Source organism: Linepithema humile, chromosome 1, assembly GCF_040581485.1.
Source record: "Linepithema humile isolate Giens D197 chromosome 1, Lhum_UNIL_v1.0, whole genome shotgun sequence".
Classification (NCBI taxonomy): Eukaryota; Metazoa; Arthropoda; class Insecta; order Hymenoptera; family Formicidae; genus Linepithema; species Linepithema humile.
In genome coordinates, this window is record NC_090128.1 from 19,358,424 (window position 1) to 19,372,414 (window position 13,991).

Below are 13,991 nucleotides of genomic sequence, written 5' to 3' on the forward strand. Positions count from 1 at the left end.
CCCTTCCGCGAAGTGTTACACGGATCGTTTCGAAAGAGCGTAACCGCGTTCTCACGATCACGAACGTCCGTGATCGCCGCGCCAATTCGATTTAGATCCCGCGCCGTTTTCTACATAGCCGTTCTTTGAAGAGTTGCACCGCTAGATTTGGCAGCCTGCTAGTTTTATAACTGATGAAACGATTCAGCAGTAATGTAAGTTCTCGATTTTTGTGAATTCAAAAATATAATCAGGATTCGTCATCATCTTTCCAAACGGCCGCAACATACATTGAAAGTTGAAGAAAGCACATAGTTGAATGCTTGAGGGAAGCAAAAAACTTTCAATTTTTTTGATTAGGAACAAAGTGTAATATTAATTCAAAACAATGCTGTAGAAGGAAGAAATTATTCTGCGTAAAAATTTTACCCAAACATTTCTAGAACTTCTGTCGCCGAACGCGTCTGTTTTATAGAACGGTTGAAAGATGCCGCGTTACATGGTAGGTGGATAAAAAAAGGTGTATGCGACCTCTGAGAAAGACCCCGATGGCGTTCATGATGTAGCGCGTCGGTGCTTATTGCAGTCCGAGCGCGCGAGGACGAGCGCAGAGACGGTTCCAATTAGCTGCGCTAATTATTGCGTGCTGTCAGCCACTTACGACGCCGGAGACGCTTATAACTGTGGAATACGCGTGCACGGCACGCCAGCCGTCCGCGAGGTTTGCCCCTTATAAACATGCGCAGATGTGTACGACCTGTCTGAACACGGTGAAGTTCTCATTAACTCGGGAAATCGAATTTCGGCCTCCGAAATGACGCTGCGTATAATTTTCTCATCGCAAATACAGCTTTGATATTGACTTATTGAAAATTTTATTTTGTCCTTTATGCATCGAATCGCGCCGAACGAGCAACGAAAATTTAAACATTTAATGATTATATTAATATCATATTAACGCTGTTTGACGCTAGAATTAGAGAGGAGATCGTTTTCTTTCCCGTCGCTATTTCAAAAGTTTTATCCGACGACAATGCGAATGTGTTTGTAACATTTCGATTTTACTTTTAATGTTCCAGACGGCGCCGTAGCCAAGATCACGATGACTATGGACGTGAGCAAATCCGAGACGAATAAAAATGGTTCGACGCAGCAGGAGTGCGCCGGCTGTAGGAAGACAATTACGGAGAGGTAAACGTCGGCATTTTGTGTAATCTGCATTCTTTAAAGGAAGCGTTCTTATTCATATTTTGTCATTTTTTACTTGTTCAATAACTGTTCTTTAATATTCGTTTTCCGCTGGCATTTAGCAAAAAAAAAAACGACACATTATCGATTTTTTTATATCCAAAATGCCTTTTCCACTTTTTTATTAAAGTGGTTAATTATTTTATTTAAATATATATTAGATACTGCGGTTTAACTCGCTTGCTGTATCTCGGTACTTTATTTCAAAGGAATCGCAAAGGAAAAATGATATAAACCGCGATTTTTTATCTCTCCGCGGCAGTCCGGCTTTTTCTTTATTAAAAATAGCCAGTTATTTGCAAAATATATATTAGATATAAAGATAAAAGAGGAATTTCCAAGTCTTAACGGCCGGTAAGAACGAGAACGACGGTCGGTTCTTCAGGTACCTCCTCAAGGCCCTGGACTGCTACTGGCACGAGGACTGCCTCAAGTGCGGATGCTGCGACTGTAGGTTAGGAGAGGTCGGCTCTACGCTCTACACCAAAGCTAATCTTATCCTCTGTAAGAGGGACTACCTCAGGCTCTTTGGGAACACGGGATGTTGCGCGGCGTGTAACAAACAAATACCAGCATTCGAGATGGTCATGAGAGCCAGAACGAACGTCTATCATCTTGATTGTTTCGCCTGTCAACAGTGCACCCATCGGTGAGTACAAACGACGTAAAATTATCCACATTATCAGACCGATTTTTCTCAGCTGGACATCTTCACATCTATTTTCACATCTTCTTTCTCTTATTAAAACCGTGAGCTTGCCATTCTTTTGTTTCAAGTATAAAAAATGCAACTGAAAACAACAGGTTTTCTATTTTTTTTTTGCAACTGTGTGAATTGAAATAAAATTATCGAAAACTCGCAATTTATCATATGTATTAAATAACAGGCAGTCAAAATAGAGTAAAGTTCGTGTTGAGATTGATCAATTATTAAAAATTACGACGCGACGTAAAATGGGATAGCTTTCCGGTAGGAGATTCGAATCAGTAAGTTTGCTCTATCTCGCCCTCTCTCTTCCTCCTTTCCCTCTCCACCTTACTTTCTGTCGTTCACGACTTTCACGGCGATGCATCTTCCCTTCGCGTGGACACGAGAAGAGGGCAAGGAACGGCTACGGGGAAGAGTAGTCTGCGAGGCAGAGCCCATTGGGGTGAGGGAGGTTGCTTTACAGGTCAGCTGGGAAATCACCCTGCACTTTCCTTTCCGTGACCTCTTCTTTCGTTCGCGCTGCCATTCTTTGGCACCAGACCAACTTCTTCATCGTGAAGCCCCGCGGCACGTCCTCACGTATCCCGCACAGTCTAGGTTCTCCGTCCATCGAAATACGCAATATGCCGTGTCCACTTCCATATTGCTTTATTTGTAGACTATCTTTATATTTTGTTATTTGTATTTTTATTACTATTACAGACTGATATTTATTGCTATTATTTATTATACATTTTTAATAGCGATTATCTAATTTTTATTTCAACTAATATTTTTATTAATATTATTGAAGTTTTTCTCGAAAAATTTTGATTTTTGCAAATAAAAGTATTTATTTATTATTAATCCTTTGATCACGCGGCACACGTGTTGCACATATGTATAACTAGAATATTGAGAACTTTGTAATAAAAGCAAGTAAAATTTCCGATATGTGATCAAGCTTATCATTATTAATTTATAACGTGTTTTTATTCTTTATGCAATTTAACATTGAAATAATTAATTTGAACAGGTCGTAATTGCAGTGAATTTTTAACGCGTAATTATCGCATTCAAGTTCGAAAAAATATGCCATTACAAAATTAAAAAAATACATTACATAAATAGGGAAAAAATATTTATTTAATTATCTTGTGTACGAAGATCCTCTGACATTTTCCGTGATTCTAAAACTTAAATTTTATTATAATATATCTATTTATTTTGTCGTCTTTCATTAATATCGTATAATTATTATTATGATCCTTTTAGTTGAGATCTAAAGCGCGATTTGAAACTTTTATTGTCTTGCGGTTGAATTATCACAAACTTAATTGACGAGGAATTGATGGAAAGTGAAGCATAGATTCAAATTTTAATGGTTTTTGAATTTTGTCTTTAAGTTTCTTTTATATTCTAATACAAGTTTACAAGTTTCGTAAGTTTCTTCGCAATATTCTTAGAGGACTTGTAGCAGGGCGAGGCAGGGGCAGCGGCGAGAATAAACGTCTTTCTCTCTCTTTCTGTATCCCATCCTCGTTCTATTCCCGTCTTTCAAGACCAGTTATGTAATATCCGAGTATCGTTGACATTTTCGCGTTCGATCGAGATTATCTTCGCGGACGGGACAGCAATATTGAGTCCCTCGCAACTTTCAAGATATCGTGGCACGTATGTTATCTCACGGTGTGCAGCACGAGATGCGCGAGATACGGAGGGGTGGAATCAATGTTGGTAAGCACACGTCGCGGGTTTCTATTCGGCCGAAACTGTTACACATCTGTTATTTGTTTCTCCCGATCGTTTTAATTATTCTCGGGGCACTGTATGACGTGTAAACAATATGTAGCAACGGCGAAACTGCGGCTCCTGTCGCAATTCAATGGCGGAAAACGTACAAACGAGAGCACAATGCCAGTGGGACGAGTACAATGCTGGCTTACGGACGAAGAGACTCGTTTTTTGGATGTAACAACGTTCGGCAGAGAGTAGATATGGAAGGGAGGAAGAGTCCGGGTGGCACAGCGGCTCTATCGCCGGAGAATAGCGGCAGCGGCGGAGGACGAGGGAGGAGGATATGATAGAGGAACCGGAGGTGGAGGATGTAGTTCCAAGCCAATAGCAATGGCTCGTCCAGGCGTGCGGCAAACGTTGGCACAGCGTCTCAAACAATGTGAACAAAAGAGCATCAATTTTACGTTTTTATCGTCCGGCATTGTTTATCTGCGACAATGCTTCCACTCGCGCGCGACTCGCGCGGCGGACCCGGCGCTGCTTCGTGGCGGAACGGCGGAGGATAGATTCGATTGCGCGCGCGAAGGGTGGTCGGACGCGCGTCGCACGCGCTGCGATCGAAAACGCTCATCCGAAGCGCGTGGGAAATAATGCGTTTTCGGCGCCGGGCTCGCGCGAAGACGCGAATAGAGTCGCTCGTACGCCGGCCGAGAAACGGAAACGAATTATGAGGAAGTAAATTGGGACAGCTGCGCTCAGTGCCGGCCGTTATATTTGTTATAACAATCGCGTTGCGTGTCGCGGATGATGTACGAGCGCAATTAAAGCGCGCACGCGCGATAAAATATGCCTGATGCGGAATATATTCTGTACGACCCCTGCGCGCCCCCCGCGCGTCCCCCGCGCGCTCACCCCTTCGCGATCCGTGCTGCTAAAAAGCAGGTAGGTAAATTTGAAGAGGGCAATTACTCGCAGCGCTGCGCGTCCTGTAACGAGACGACTTAGAGTTCGCAATTAAACAGCAACAATTACACGGGGTAACTTTAGACCGTAATAACACAGAATAAAGGGTTGCCAGTGGCGGCGACTAGGCTCCCACCCTCCTGGTTAGAGGATGATTTACCGATGTAATTAGCTCTCTCTCTTTCTCGCTCGCTCGCCCGCTCGCTTATCTCCCTTCTCTTTTTCTCGTTCTCCCCCGGTGTACACAGACACGCACACATACGTACGCCACAGCGCAAGCGCGAGTATCGCGTATCCGAATCCCCTCGATTCTTCTTTGCTTCCGTCGAATCCGGTCAAACATAATGACTACTCGATTAAACTATCGCCCCTTCGACTTCGATTTAATGCCCCACCAGAGCGAAGCTCTCGGCGAAATTATTAACGCGACGATTCAAAAACGCCATTGTTCATTTATTGTTAATTGTCGCTCGCTTCAAAATTGCGGTATAAAATGCAATTGTCAAATGATTCTTATCATTTTTCGCCACAATTATAACGCGATATTTTACGCGTAGATATGTTATCTGCTTTTTCTACAATTTGACAATTTCACGATGATCTACTTCTGTATTTGGAGAAGCCGCGTCGTCGCTCGCGTACGTGTTGGACGACTCGACACTTAGCCCGCAATTTCCGCGATTCACGCTGCGGTGCGTCGAATAAAGATTTTATCTGAGAAACCGGCGGTACCGTGTTGCGGGTCCCGGGACGCGCGCGGCGAGGCCGCTGAAACTTTGATGCGCCGAAGCTCGCGCAGAGACGGTATTACTCTTTGAGGGCTACGGCCATGTCGGCGAAGCGGCCCCGTAAAGTGCCTCTCTAACGGGGTCACGCATTGCCACTGGTGCGGCATCATTTATTGAATCGCAGTGGCTCCTTTCCGCCTTTGCACCTCGTCGTACCGAATACATCGTCCTCGCGCCCGTCCTCTCGCTTCTTCACGTCGATATCGTCCACTCTCGCGTCTCGATCTTCTTCCTATTGTCCTGCAGCTAGACTACCCCCGTTAAAAATTCATCCGAGTGATTTGAGCGCCACCCGGATTGAAATTTCTCATGCAGAGGCGGCTCGAGAGTCGTTTCCGCGCGCGACTTCATTCCTTCTTCCTCTTCCGTATTATCTTCCCCGGGTGATTCAATCTTACGGTCAGTCGAGAACCATCGCTCGCGCGCGAGATCGATTTGAGACAATCGTCGCGATCCACGGCGAAAAGGTGTTTGACGCGAAACGATCCTCGGGATTCTTGTGACGACGAAATTTCGCAAGGCAGATTTGTAACTCCACTCATAAAGGCTCTGTCTTGTGCTGGCGAGCCATTTTCCGGTCGGTGATCCCGGTCTTACATCCGAACGACGAAGGAATTGCAGCGCGTCGCGGACTTCCGGGTGCCGTGAAACGTGTCAAAATGGCCATAAACAACGTGATGTATCCCGCGATGTGGAGATGTGCGTGCGACGCGGCGGAGGGAGAACGGATGGCAAGGCACGTAATAAAAAGAAAATTGAATGGAAACACTTACGGAATTGCGCCAATTACGTAGGTGTGGGCGTGCTAGATGCGCCCGTGCTGTAATAAAGCGTTCGCACGGTGGCGGCGGCGGCGGCAAATTTGTTCTCATTGCGATGAACGCAGAACGAAAGAGATAAATCAAATTTTAAACGTTTATGACTTGGTTCGTGCGCGAGCGTTACGCGATGAGCTCCAGCGTGATGGAAATTAAAGCTTTGTAAAAAAGGGCTTTTGCTCGGCGCGGTTTTAATATTTCGATCAGGACGGTGGATAAAAATATTTCCGCGCTCGATAAAAAATGAAGACGCCTCGACGATACATTTCTGTGATACTCATAATTTTTCTACTATTATATTGTCGCAATAAAATAAGCGTCATAAGAAATATTGCAGAATAATTCTGCAACTCTGTCTCTCTCTCTCTCTCTCTCTCTCTCTCCCGTATAATTTGCTATATAATTTTCATTTTATTACTATTATTAAATCGTTAATTATTAATTAATTGTAGAAAAATAACGGAGCACATTTGAGAGACAGCCGTAATCAATGCCACACGCCAACTCGATATTTAGCCAATACTCTCTGTTAAACTAGCCCCCAGTTCGATTGACCTAAATAAAATATTCGCGCGCTTGATGTTTCTTGACATCCGGCTGATTTTAAGCCGGCTGCGACGTGTCGCTGGACCGTGCAAAAATGCCGGAGGGCTAGGTGGAAAATTGCGGAGTGGCATGCGCGCCGATATCATTCCACGGCAGACATTTGCGCCGTTTTCGCGAGAAAGGATCGGGCTTTGCGCGGCATTATTCGCGCGCGCATAATGGAAGGTCCGGAATGACTGCGCTCTCGTGCAACGCGATAATTCTATTGCCCGCGCAATTACGACAGTATCTGCCTCTAGCCAGACGGCCGAAAAAGGTGTCCAAAGCGTTACAAGGATTATTCCCGTTTAAGCCATCGGGCACTGTGAAGCTGGTCGGTATTAATTTCCCCCCCCCCCCCTCCACGTGCGCTCCGGCTCCGTTCGAATTGTTCCGCGAATTATTGAGAAATGATTAATGGCGAAATACAAATATAGCTTCCCGTCGATTATATCACACACACGGAACTACAAGAGTATTAATTACGCTAACGACGAACATTATGCAATTCGTTTAGTTTGCATTCGCTGTAATCTTCTTTCGCGCTCCTTTCGCGCAAATGTCGATATATCGATTTAATATTAATTAAACGTATCTGTTTAATTATGTTTATTTTTTGCTGCAAACAAAAAACTCGGCTAATTAAAAATCTTTGCGATAATTGGAATATACATTACCGCTTATTACTGTTATGATTATTTTATCTGAAATGAATGTGCTTTTGCAAATATCTTCCTTGAGGGATCTTTGACACATTTGTGAAGTATAAAATGTTTAAACGTAACAGATTTTTTCGTAATATCATTACTTTATCAAACACAGTAATATATTCACCGCTGAATTAATACGCGCGGCGTAATTTAAATTAGACATATCCAGACAAAAGCTTACAGCGAGAGAAGACTTGCGGGAGGAGTGAGAGAGAGAGAGAGAGAGAGAGAGAGAGAGAGAGAGAGAGAGAGAGAGAAAGCAAAGCGAAAGAGGATAGGTATCCGATTGGAGTGTGGCGTCATTTAGCAGACGACGCGTATAATGGGGGAAACGAGCGAAACCCGGTATAAGCCGCGCGCTTGCTGCCAGCACGGCCACGCGCAGCAACGCGATAATTCTATTTGCCGTGCGATTATGAGAGTATCTACCCCGAGCCAGACCCGACGCCACCGCGCCGTGCTCTCGTATTTCGCTCTCGTATTTCCTAGCCGGGATCAAAGCGGATGCGAGGCCGCGCGCGCGCGGACAGAGGCTCGATAATAATTATTTGTTCCATGCGTTACGATATGCTCGTTATCCAGCGGAACTATTCCTTTTTTCGTTTTCCCCTTTCCGCTTTCTTTTTGTCCCCCGGTGTTTCGATCGATCGAGGTTTGGCACAACGGCCTCGTTTGTTAATCGCGATTGTATGAGAATATTTCTGAACTACTTTCGAGAGCTATAAATCACCTGAATTTATCCACGATTAATGATCGACAAATGATGAATATTCAATGTATATGTATGCCTTCGCTAATTGCAATAATGAAGTTCTAGTTTTGGCTAAAAATTTGTCTGCTATTTAATGCTTCGTAATTATCGTTGCATCGCAGAGTGGAATTTGCACAATAACTCGCGAGATGCCGAACGAATGGTCGACACAGCGTACTTTTTCTGCTTGCAGGTTTTGCGTGGGCGATCGGTTTTATTTGTGCGAGAACAAGATTCTCTGCGAGTACGACTATGAGGAGAGGCTAGCCTTTGCTAATATGGCGTTACAGTCACCCGCCTCATTAGCATACATCAAAAGGCAACTTCCTCCCACACCGACGCCCCCGGGCCAGAACATGCACCCGGGACACAACCCGCTTCAAGCTCATCAAGGTTTGGGGCAGCCGGTAGCCCAGCACAATCACGTGCCCAATGTAAGTGCGAACAAAATTGCAAACGAATTCAAATTATTAGAGCGAGTTCGGCGATAAATCTGTGATGCGATAAATAAAAATTTAGTAATGGTCAATTAAATGTTGTAAACATCTAAATAAATTTTATTTCATTAATTATTACTTGCTGGATTAATTATTAGACGTCATAGAATAATTTTAATGAACTAATATCTTATTCTCAGATTCTTGAATCAAATCGATAATAAAAAAAAAACCTAAATCGCCAATATATATCTCGAATTTTAAATAGATTTTATTCATTTTAATAATTTAATCATGTATATATCTTGATATTATGGATGTTTTTCGATATCATGCAATTTATTTCTTAAATGTTGCCAAATTCGTAGACTCGCAAAGATGCAACGTGAGAGCGTCGTCTCACGTCTTGCGAATCTTTTATGACTTCAGGGTCAAATGTCAGGCGGCACGCCAACGGTGAATGGGACGGCTATTGGGGTTGGCGGACCGAGGGCGCCGGGTGACATGAACAACAACGGCCTGTCCGGTCCTGCCCTCGGGCCCGTAAAGCCGCCTCCGATGTCGATGCAGGCACCGACCAGCTGAAACGAGGCTTCGCCGCCTCTGAAGAAGCTCAGGTGTCTCAGCGGTTACTAAAGCCGACGAGAGTTCTTTTCGATCGTGGAATATAATTGAGGATTCCAGACGACGGAAGGGGCGAGGGAAGTATACGTTGCACCGCTGAGAATGGTTGGGTGGACGAGAAAAAAAAAAAAAAGAGAAAAAGAGTTTTAGGGCCGAAGAGATGCGTAGGGCGGGACGTGGACGGGAAACCCGAGGGGGAAAGGACGTCAAACGTGCAATGGATCGAACTTGAAGTATGATCCGAAATCTTGAAGACAAAGTGACTCGGGTTGGCGATTGGAATTACTGTGATCGTGGAAAAATGAACAAATTTAATGATGAGATATGTTAAATACAAAAACAGTAGGACACTCGCGCGCGCGCGAAGTACGAGCTGGAGCTCGACGTACCGTATTTACCAAGCGACACACACACACACACACGCGCACACACATACTTACACGCGTACACCGACATACACTTGAGCCGGACAACACAAACATTTCAATGACGTCGTAACATTGTCTAGACGTCTTTCAGGCGTCATTCAGACTTTTGTGTTGCTCGGCGCGATGCGCGCTCGCATCTTGTAAGATACGACACGACACCTCACACGTAAGGATAAATTAGATAATTCGTGTAAGATATATTTCCAGAGCGAGGGGACAGAAGTGAATGTGGCTTTGCGCGAGTGCGAAGATTTGCGTACGTGCGTGTGCGACGGAGTCGCCTGTAAATATATCTGTGTCGTATTCGACTCCTCGAGAGTGAGAGAGGATGAAACAATTACCAGTATACGCAGGCCCATCGATACGACTCTAATCCCGCTCGTGATACCGCCGTCATTCATTCGCAAGGCGCCGAACTTTCGATGGAATAAACTTAAACGAGAATGAAGAAAAAGAGAGAGAGAGTGTGAGAGAAGACGCGAGGGGTTCTGTAACACGTGCCATAAATCCTGCAATTTCCCGTTTTACAGCCGGCCAAAAGTGCGCAGCCCTGAAAGAGCAAAAAAGTAAGATGATAATTATATATTTTTTATTTATTTATCGAAATTGAAAGATCGAGGAACGTATATAATATCGACATCGGTCTCGCGTCACAAATTCACACCGTCATGAAATTTCCCTCATCGCGTGGTATATTGATTTGGCTATTCTCGGCGGCTCTCTAGTCTCTCGTGAAATTATTTCTCTTAGATTTCTTTTAGATGATTTATGTCGCAAATCCAGACGTGCGATCAGTCCGCGACAGCTGATACCAAAGAATAATTAAAGTCATTAAGTTAAGAACCCCTCGAAACGAGCGCCGCGGAAAGATTCAGTTTCAGACAGCCCGACGCGTCACGGCGAATTATTTTTCATAAGCTTCTTCAACCGGCGAGCGTCCGTGACTGCGAGCAGCATTTGGCGGATTATCACTCGGCTTCCCAAACTCGCGGTGGCCCAAAAACGGGAAAGCAATATTATTTTCGAATGTTTCATCAAATAAACAAATCGATTATTCATTAATACTTAACATTTTTCATACTTTAACAATTAAAACTTTCATTATCGCCGATGAGAGACAGAAATATTCAAAGCTATCTATAATTTGGGCCTGTATAATTGAATTCATTAATCCGTCACGTCGCATTCAGCCGCGGACTTTCGCCGGAGCAGCGAGGGACTTAGTCATTTAGCTTTAACGCTTCAATGCCAAAAATACAGGCGGCGCTTATCTATACCAAACGCCGAACAGCATACATTCGTAATCGTACGGAGCAGGAGGGAAACCGACGGTAAAGCGCTCTTGCCGCGCTTGTTACCGCGACATTATTAACTACAAGCTCGTAAACACTGTTAACTGTGAGCGATTTCCCACAGCGCCGGAAAATACCGGTCTGTCACGCTCTCACGTATATCTGGGCTTTCTCTCGTTTGCTGCCCGGTTGCACCAGTATCACCCGAAAAATAACACGCCGCTCACTTTTTGTCATCGCGACACATTTTTTTTTTCTTTTTTTTACACCCGCCATGATTTAATTATCCGCATTGTAAGTCGTCGTTTTTGCGGCGGACAGGATCGACAATTGCAGTCACTTAATTAAATACTGTCGGTGCAACTGGTGTCGCGACTTCAAACGAAGCGATAATCATTGCCCGATGACGTTAATGCATACGAAATTTGGGGGAAAGTGCGCGCAACGGGAAATTAGTTTGCATAGAACACTTGTAAATTATCGAGCGACAGTGGATCGAACCCGACGACTATCGTATCGCGTTAGTACAAAGATCCTGCGACGTAGCGACGGAGAAGGCAGGTCAGACGATAGAGGCGAGCAGCGAAGAGCGAGAAGGACATTCCCTCGTACAGGACAGAAAGAAAGAAAGAGAGAGAGATATATATATAGAGAGAGAGAGAGAGAGAGAGAGAGAGAGAGAGAGAGAGAGAGAGAGAGAGAGAGAGAGAGAGAGAGACAGACAACAGAAGACCGACTCTTTCCCGTTTTTTATCCATCTGTATATAATATTACTTACTTAGGGCTCTATTAATATATTTACAACCGTCCCCTCGCGAGGGGGAGGCGGGAGCTCTCATTACTACCGAGAAAATATAACATTCTTATAAATACAACCTGGTGTATTCCAAGAGTGTTTTTTTATTTCCAGAGAAAAAGTGTGCGTTTTACGCGCGATTCTTTAACTTCGACCATCCCGGCAGATCCTGCGCGCGTTTCCACGTCCGGGACGGACTCCTTCCTCGTCTACCTCGTCACATTCTCCGCTTCGACTCCCCTTCGCCCTACTTCCCATCCGACAACCTGCCTGTCTATCTTCCCGCCACGCCGAGAAGCCGAAATCGAGGTAAGTCCCGCATGAAAGTTCACCGATCCGATCGAGAGTTCCATTCGACGCGTGCTGCGGAAGGGTGGAGGGAGAACGGGAGGTGGGGGGGGGGGAGGCGGCAGCGGCTCGCGTGGCGCCGAGCTAATACGAGAAGGGTGGAAACGCGATTTCCCTAATGCCCGCCAGCCTGCGGAGCCGAATGTTATTATGCGCGGTGAAGACTTTATAATGGGACGCAGAACTCCTTAAAACTCGCGGATACGCGCCTACGGAAAACGCCATCGCGCGGCTTCGAGATGCGACGACGCGCCCACGAGAGCCATAACCGTAAACTTATAACGTCGCGATTGCGTTACGAAGTCGTTTCGCTTGATGGCTTGTTTCATGTTTTGGGATTGCGCTCGAACGGATCGCAATTGGTTACGTTACAGACTTCCGGCGAAGAGACCGCGGCTCGATTCAATGAAATGCATATTGCAATTAACTGTTTGGTCGAAGCTTAGGACAACGTGATCATCATCGCAGTCGCTTTGTTTGATGAATTTTGCCGAGTTCCGCGATGAAAAAGAACGATAGAGAGTAATTACACTGTGCACATATAACAGTATTGATCCTTTCCAGTTGAAAATCACACTTTCGGTTTAATAAACTCCGCGTTGTAATAAATTACACGATGTAATTCGAAGATAACGCTAAGCCCCGGTTGACTTTAATTAATTTTTATGGGAACGGCCGAGAAGTTCTTTTAATTCGTATTCCGCACTATATTCACGGGCGAAGATACTATCAAAAAATAATGCCCACCTTTAATGCGCGTTCGGGCCGGAAGGGGTTAACAATTTCGGCTCGCTTCCGGTGCGTGCTCAGGCGAATTAATTCGACGTCGCGCGAGTAGCCGCGACTCGTCATCTCGACCCTCCGACCGACCACCGCCGCCGCCACCACCAGCGTTCGCGTCCACGTCCAGAGTCGCATTAATCACGTCGAAGGCAGGAAGGGGTGGTGGCGGCGCGAGCGGGGGTGAGGGGCAGCGAGAAACCTAGAAACGAAAGGGAGAACGGAACCCCTTAAAATAATCTGGCCCGAAATGAAATCAGCCAAGGCAATTTCCAACCCCCCCTCCGTATCCGACGGCGGTGTTAACAGCGGTGGCGGTTTTATCCGCCCGGCCGGCGGGCCTGTCCTCCTCCCCCCCCCCCCCCCGCCCTCTCTTATTCACCGCCGATTCCGTCGCAGTGCAACCGACAAATGACGACGCGGCGGCAACCCCCTCGCGGCGGCTCACGGAATTAAAGATCACGAGATAAGGGTGTCATCCTTCGCTATGCATTATGTGTTCGGCAAAAAGCTCGCCCCCGGGCCATCCCGCCGTTCCACCGCCTTTGCCCCCTTTCTTCCCCTTTACCCCCCCGTTCCCTCTCTCTCTCTCTCTCTCTCTCTCTCTCTCTCTCTCTCTCTTTCCATCACTCTTCTCGCTGCCTGCCTCCTTCTGGCGCGCGCTTATTTCGCGGGCAGTGAGAGAGTAAGGGAGAGAAAGAAAGAAGATGCGGGACTCCAATTAATCTACTTCATCTATTTTTTGTTCGTTTAAGGCATCTCCACTGATGCTCCTCTCGTATCGACATTCTCGTATCAGGAAAATTCATTATTTCGGGCACAATGTAGATATAATGAAGAGTAACATTGAGTATTTTGCAGCAAATTTGTAAAAGTGTTCTCCTAGAAAGAGTATTTTTTCAAATAGAAATGTGCATTGTGTCGAGATAGCGTGAGAATCAAAAAACGATATGTCTTGGACCCAAAATTTCGATGGAATAAAATCCGGAATTATTTTTGTAAAACCTACAAATACAGAA

At 45.3% G+C, this 13,991-nt stretch overlaps 2 protein-coding genes across 4 annotated transcripts in view; both read left to right on the forward strand.

The window, feature by feature from the left end:
- The window catches only part of LOC105675249 (LIM domain only protein 3-like), a 57,520-nt gene extending 45,597 nt beyond the window's left edge, over nt 1-11,923 (forward strand). For both annotated transcript variants that reach the window (XM_012372245.2, XM_012372246.2), the window contains exons 2-5: nt 1,059-1,170; nt 1,613-1,876; nt 8,461-8,701; nt 9,134-11,923. In XM_012372245.2, the coding sequence (XP_012227668.1) occupies nt 1,082-1,170; nt 1,613-1,876; nt 8,461-8,701; nt 9,134-9,289 (750 nt within the window). In that variant the 5' untranslated portion in view covers nt 1,059-1,081 and the 3' untranslated portion in view covers nt 9,290-11,923. The remainder of the gene's footprint in view (nt 1-1,058; nt 1,171-1,612; nt 1,877-8,460; nt 8,702-9,133) is intronic.
- LOC105675250 (LIM domain only protein 3-like) overlaps nt 10,187-13,991 on the forward strand; it is a 112,572-nt gene continuing 108,767 nt past the window's right edge. The window contains exons 1-2 of one of the 2 annotated variants that reach the window (XM_067347386.1): nt 10,195-10,322; nt 11,959-12,153. The gene's annotated coding sequence lies outside the window, so the exon portion shown is untranslated. Of the gene's footprint in view, nt 10,323-11,958; nt 12,154-13,991 lie in introns of both variants that reach the window. The other variant, XM_067347384.1, reaches the window with a different exon arrangement.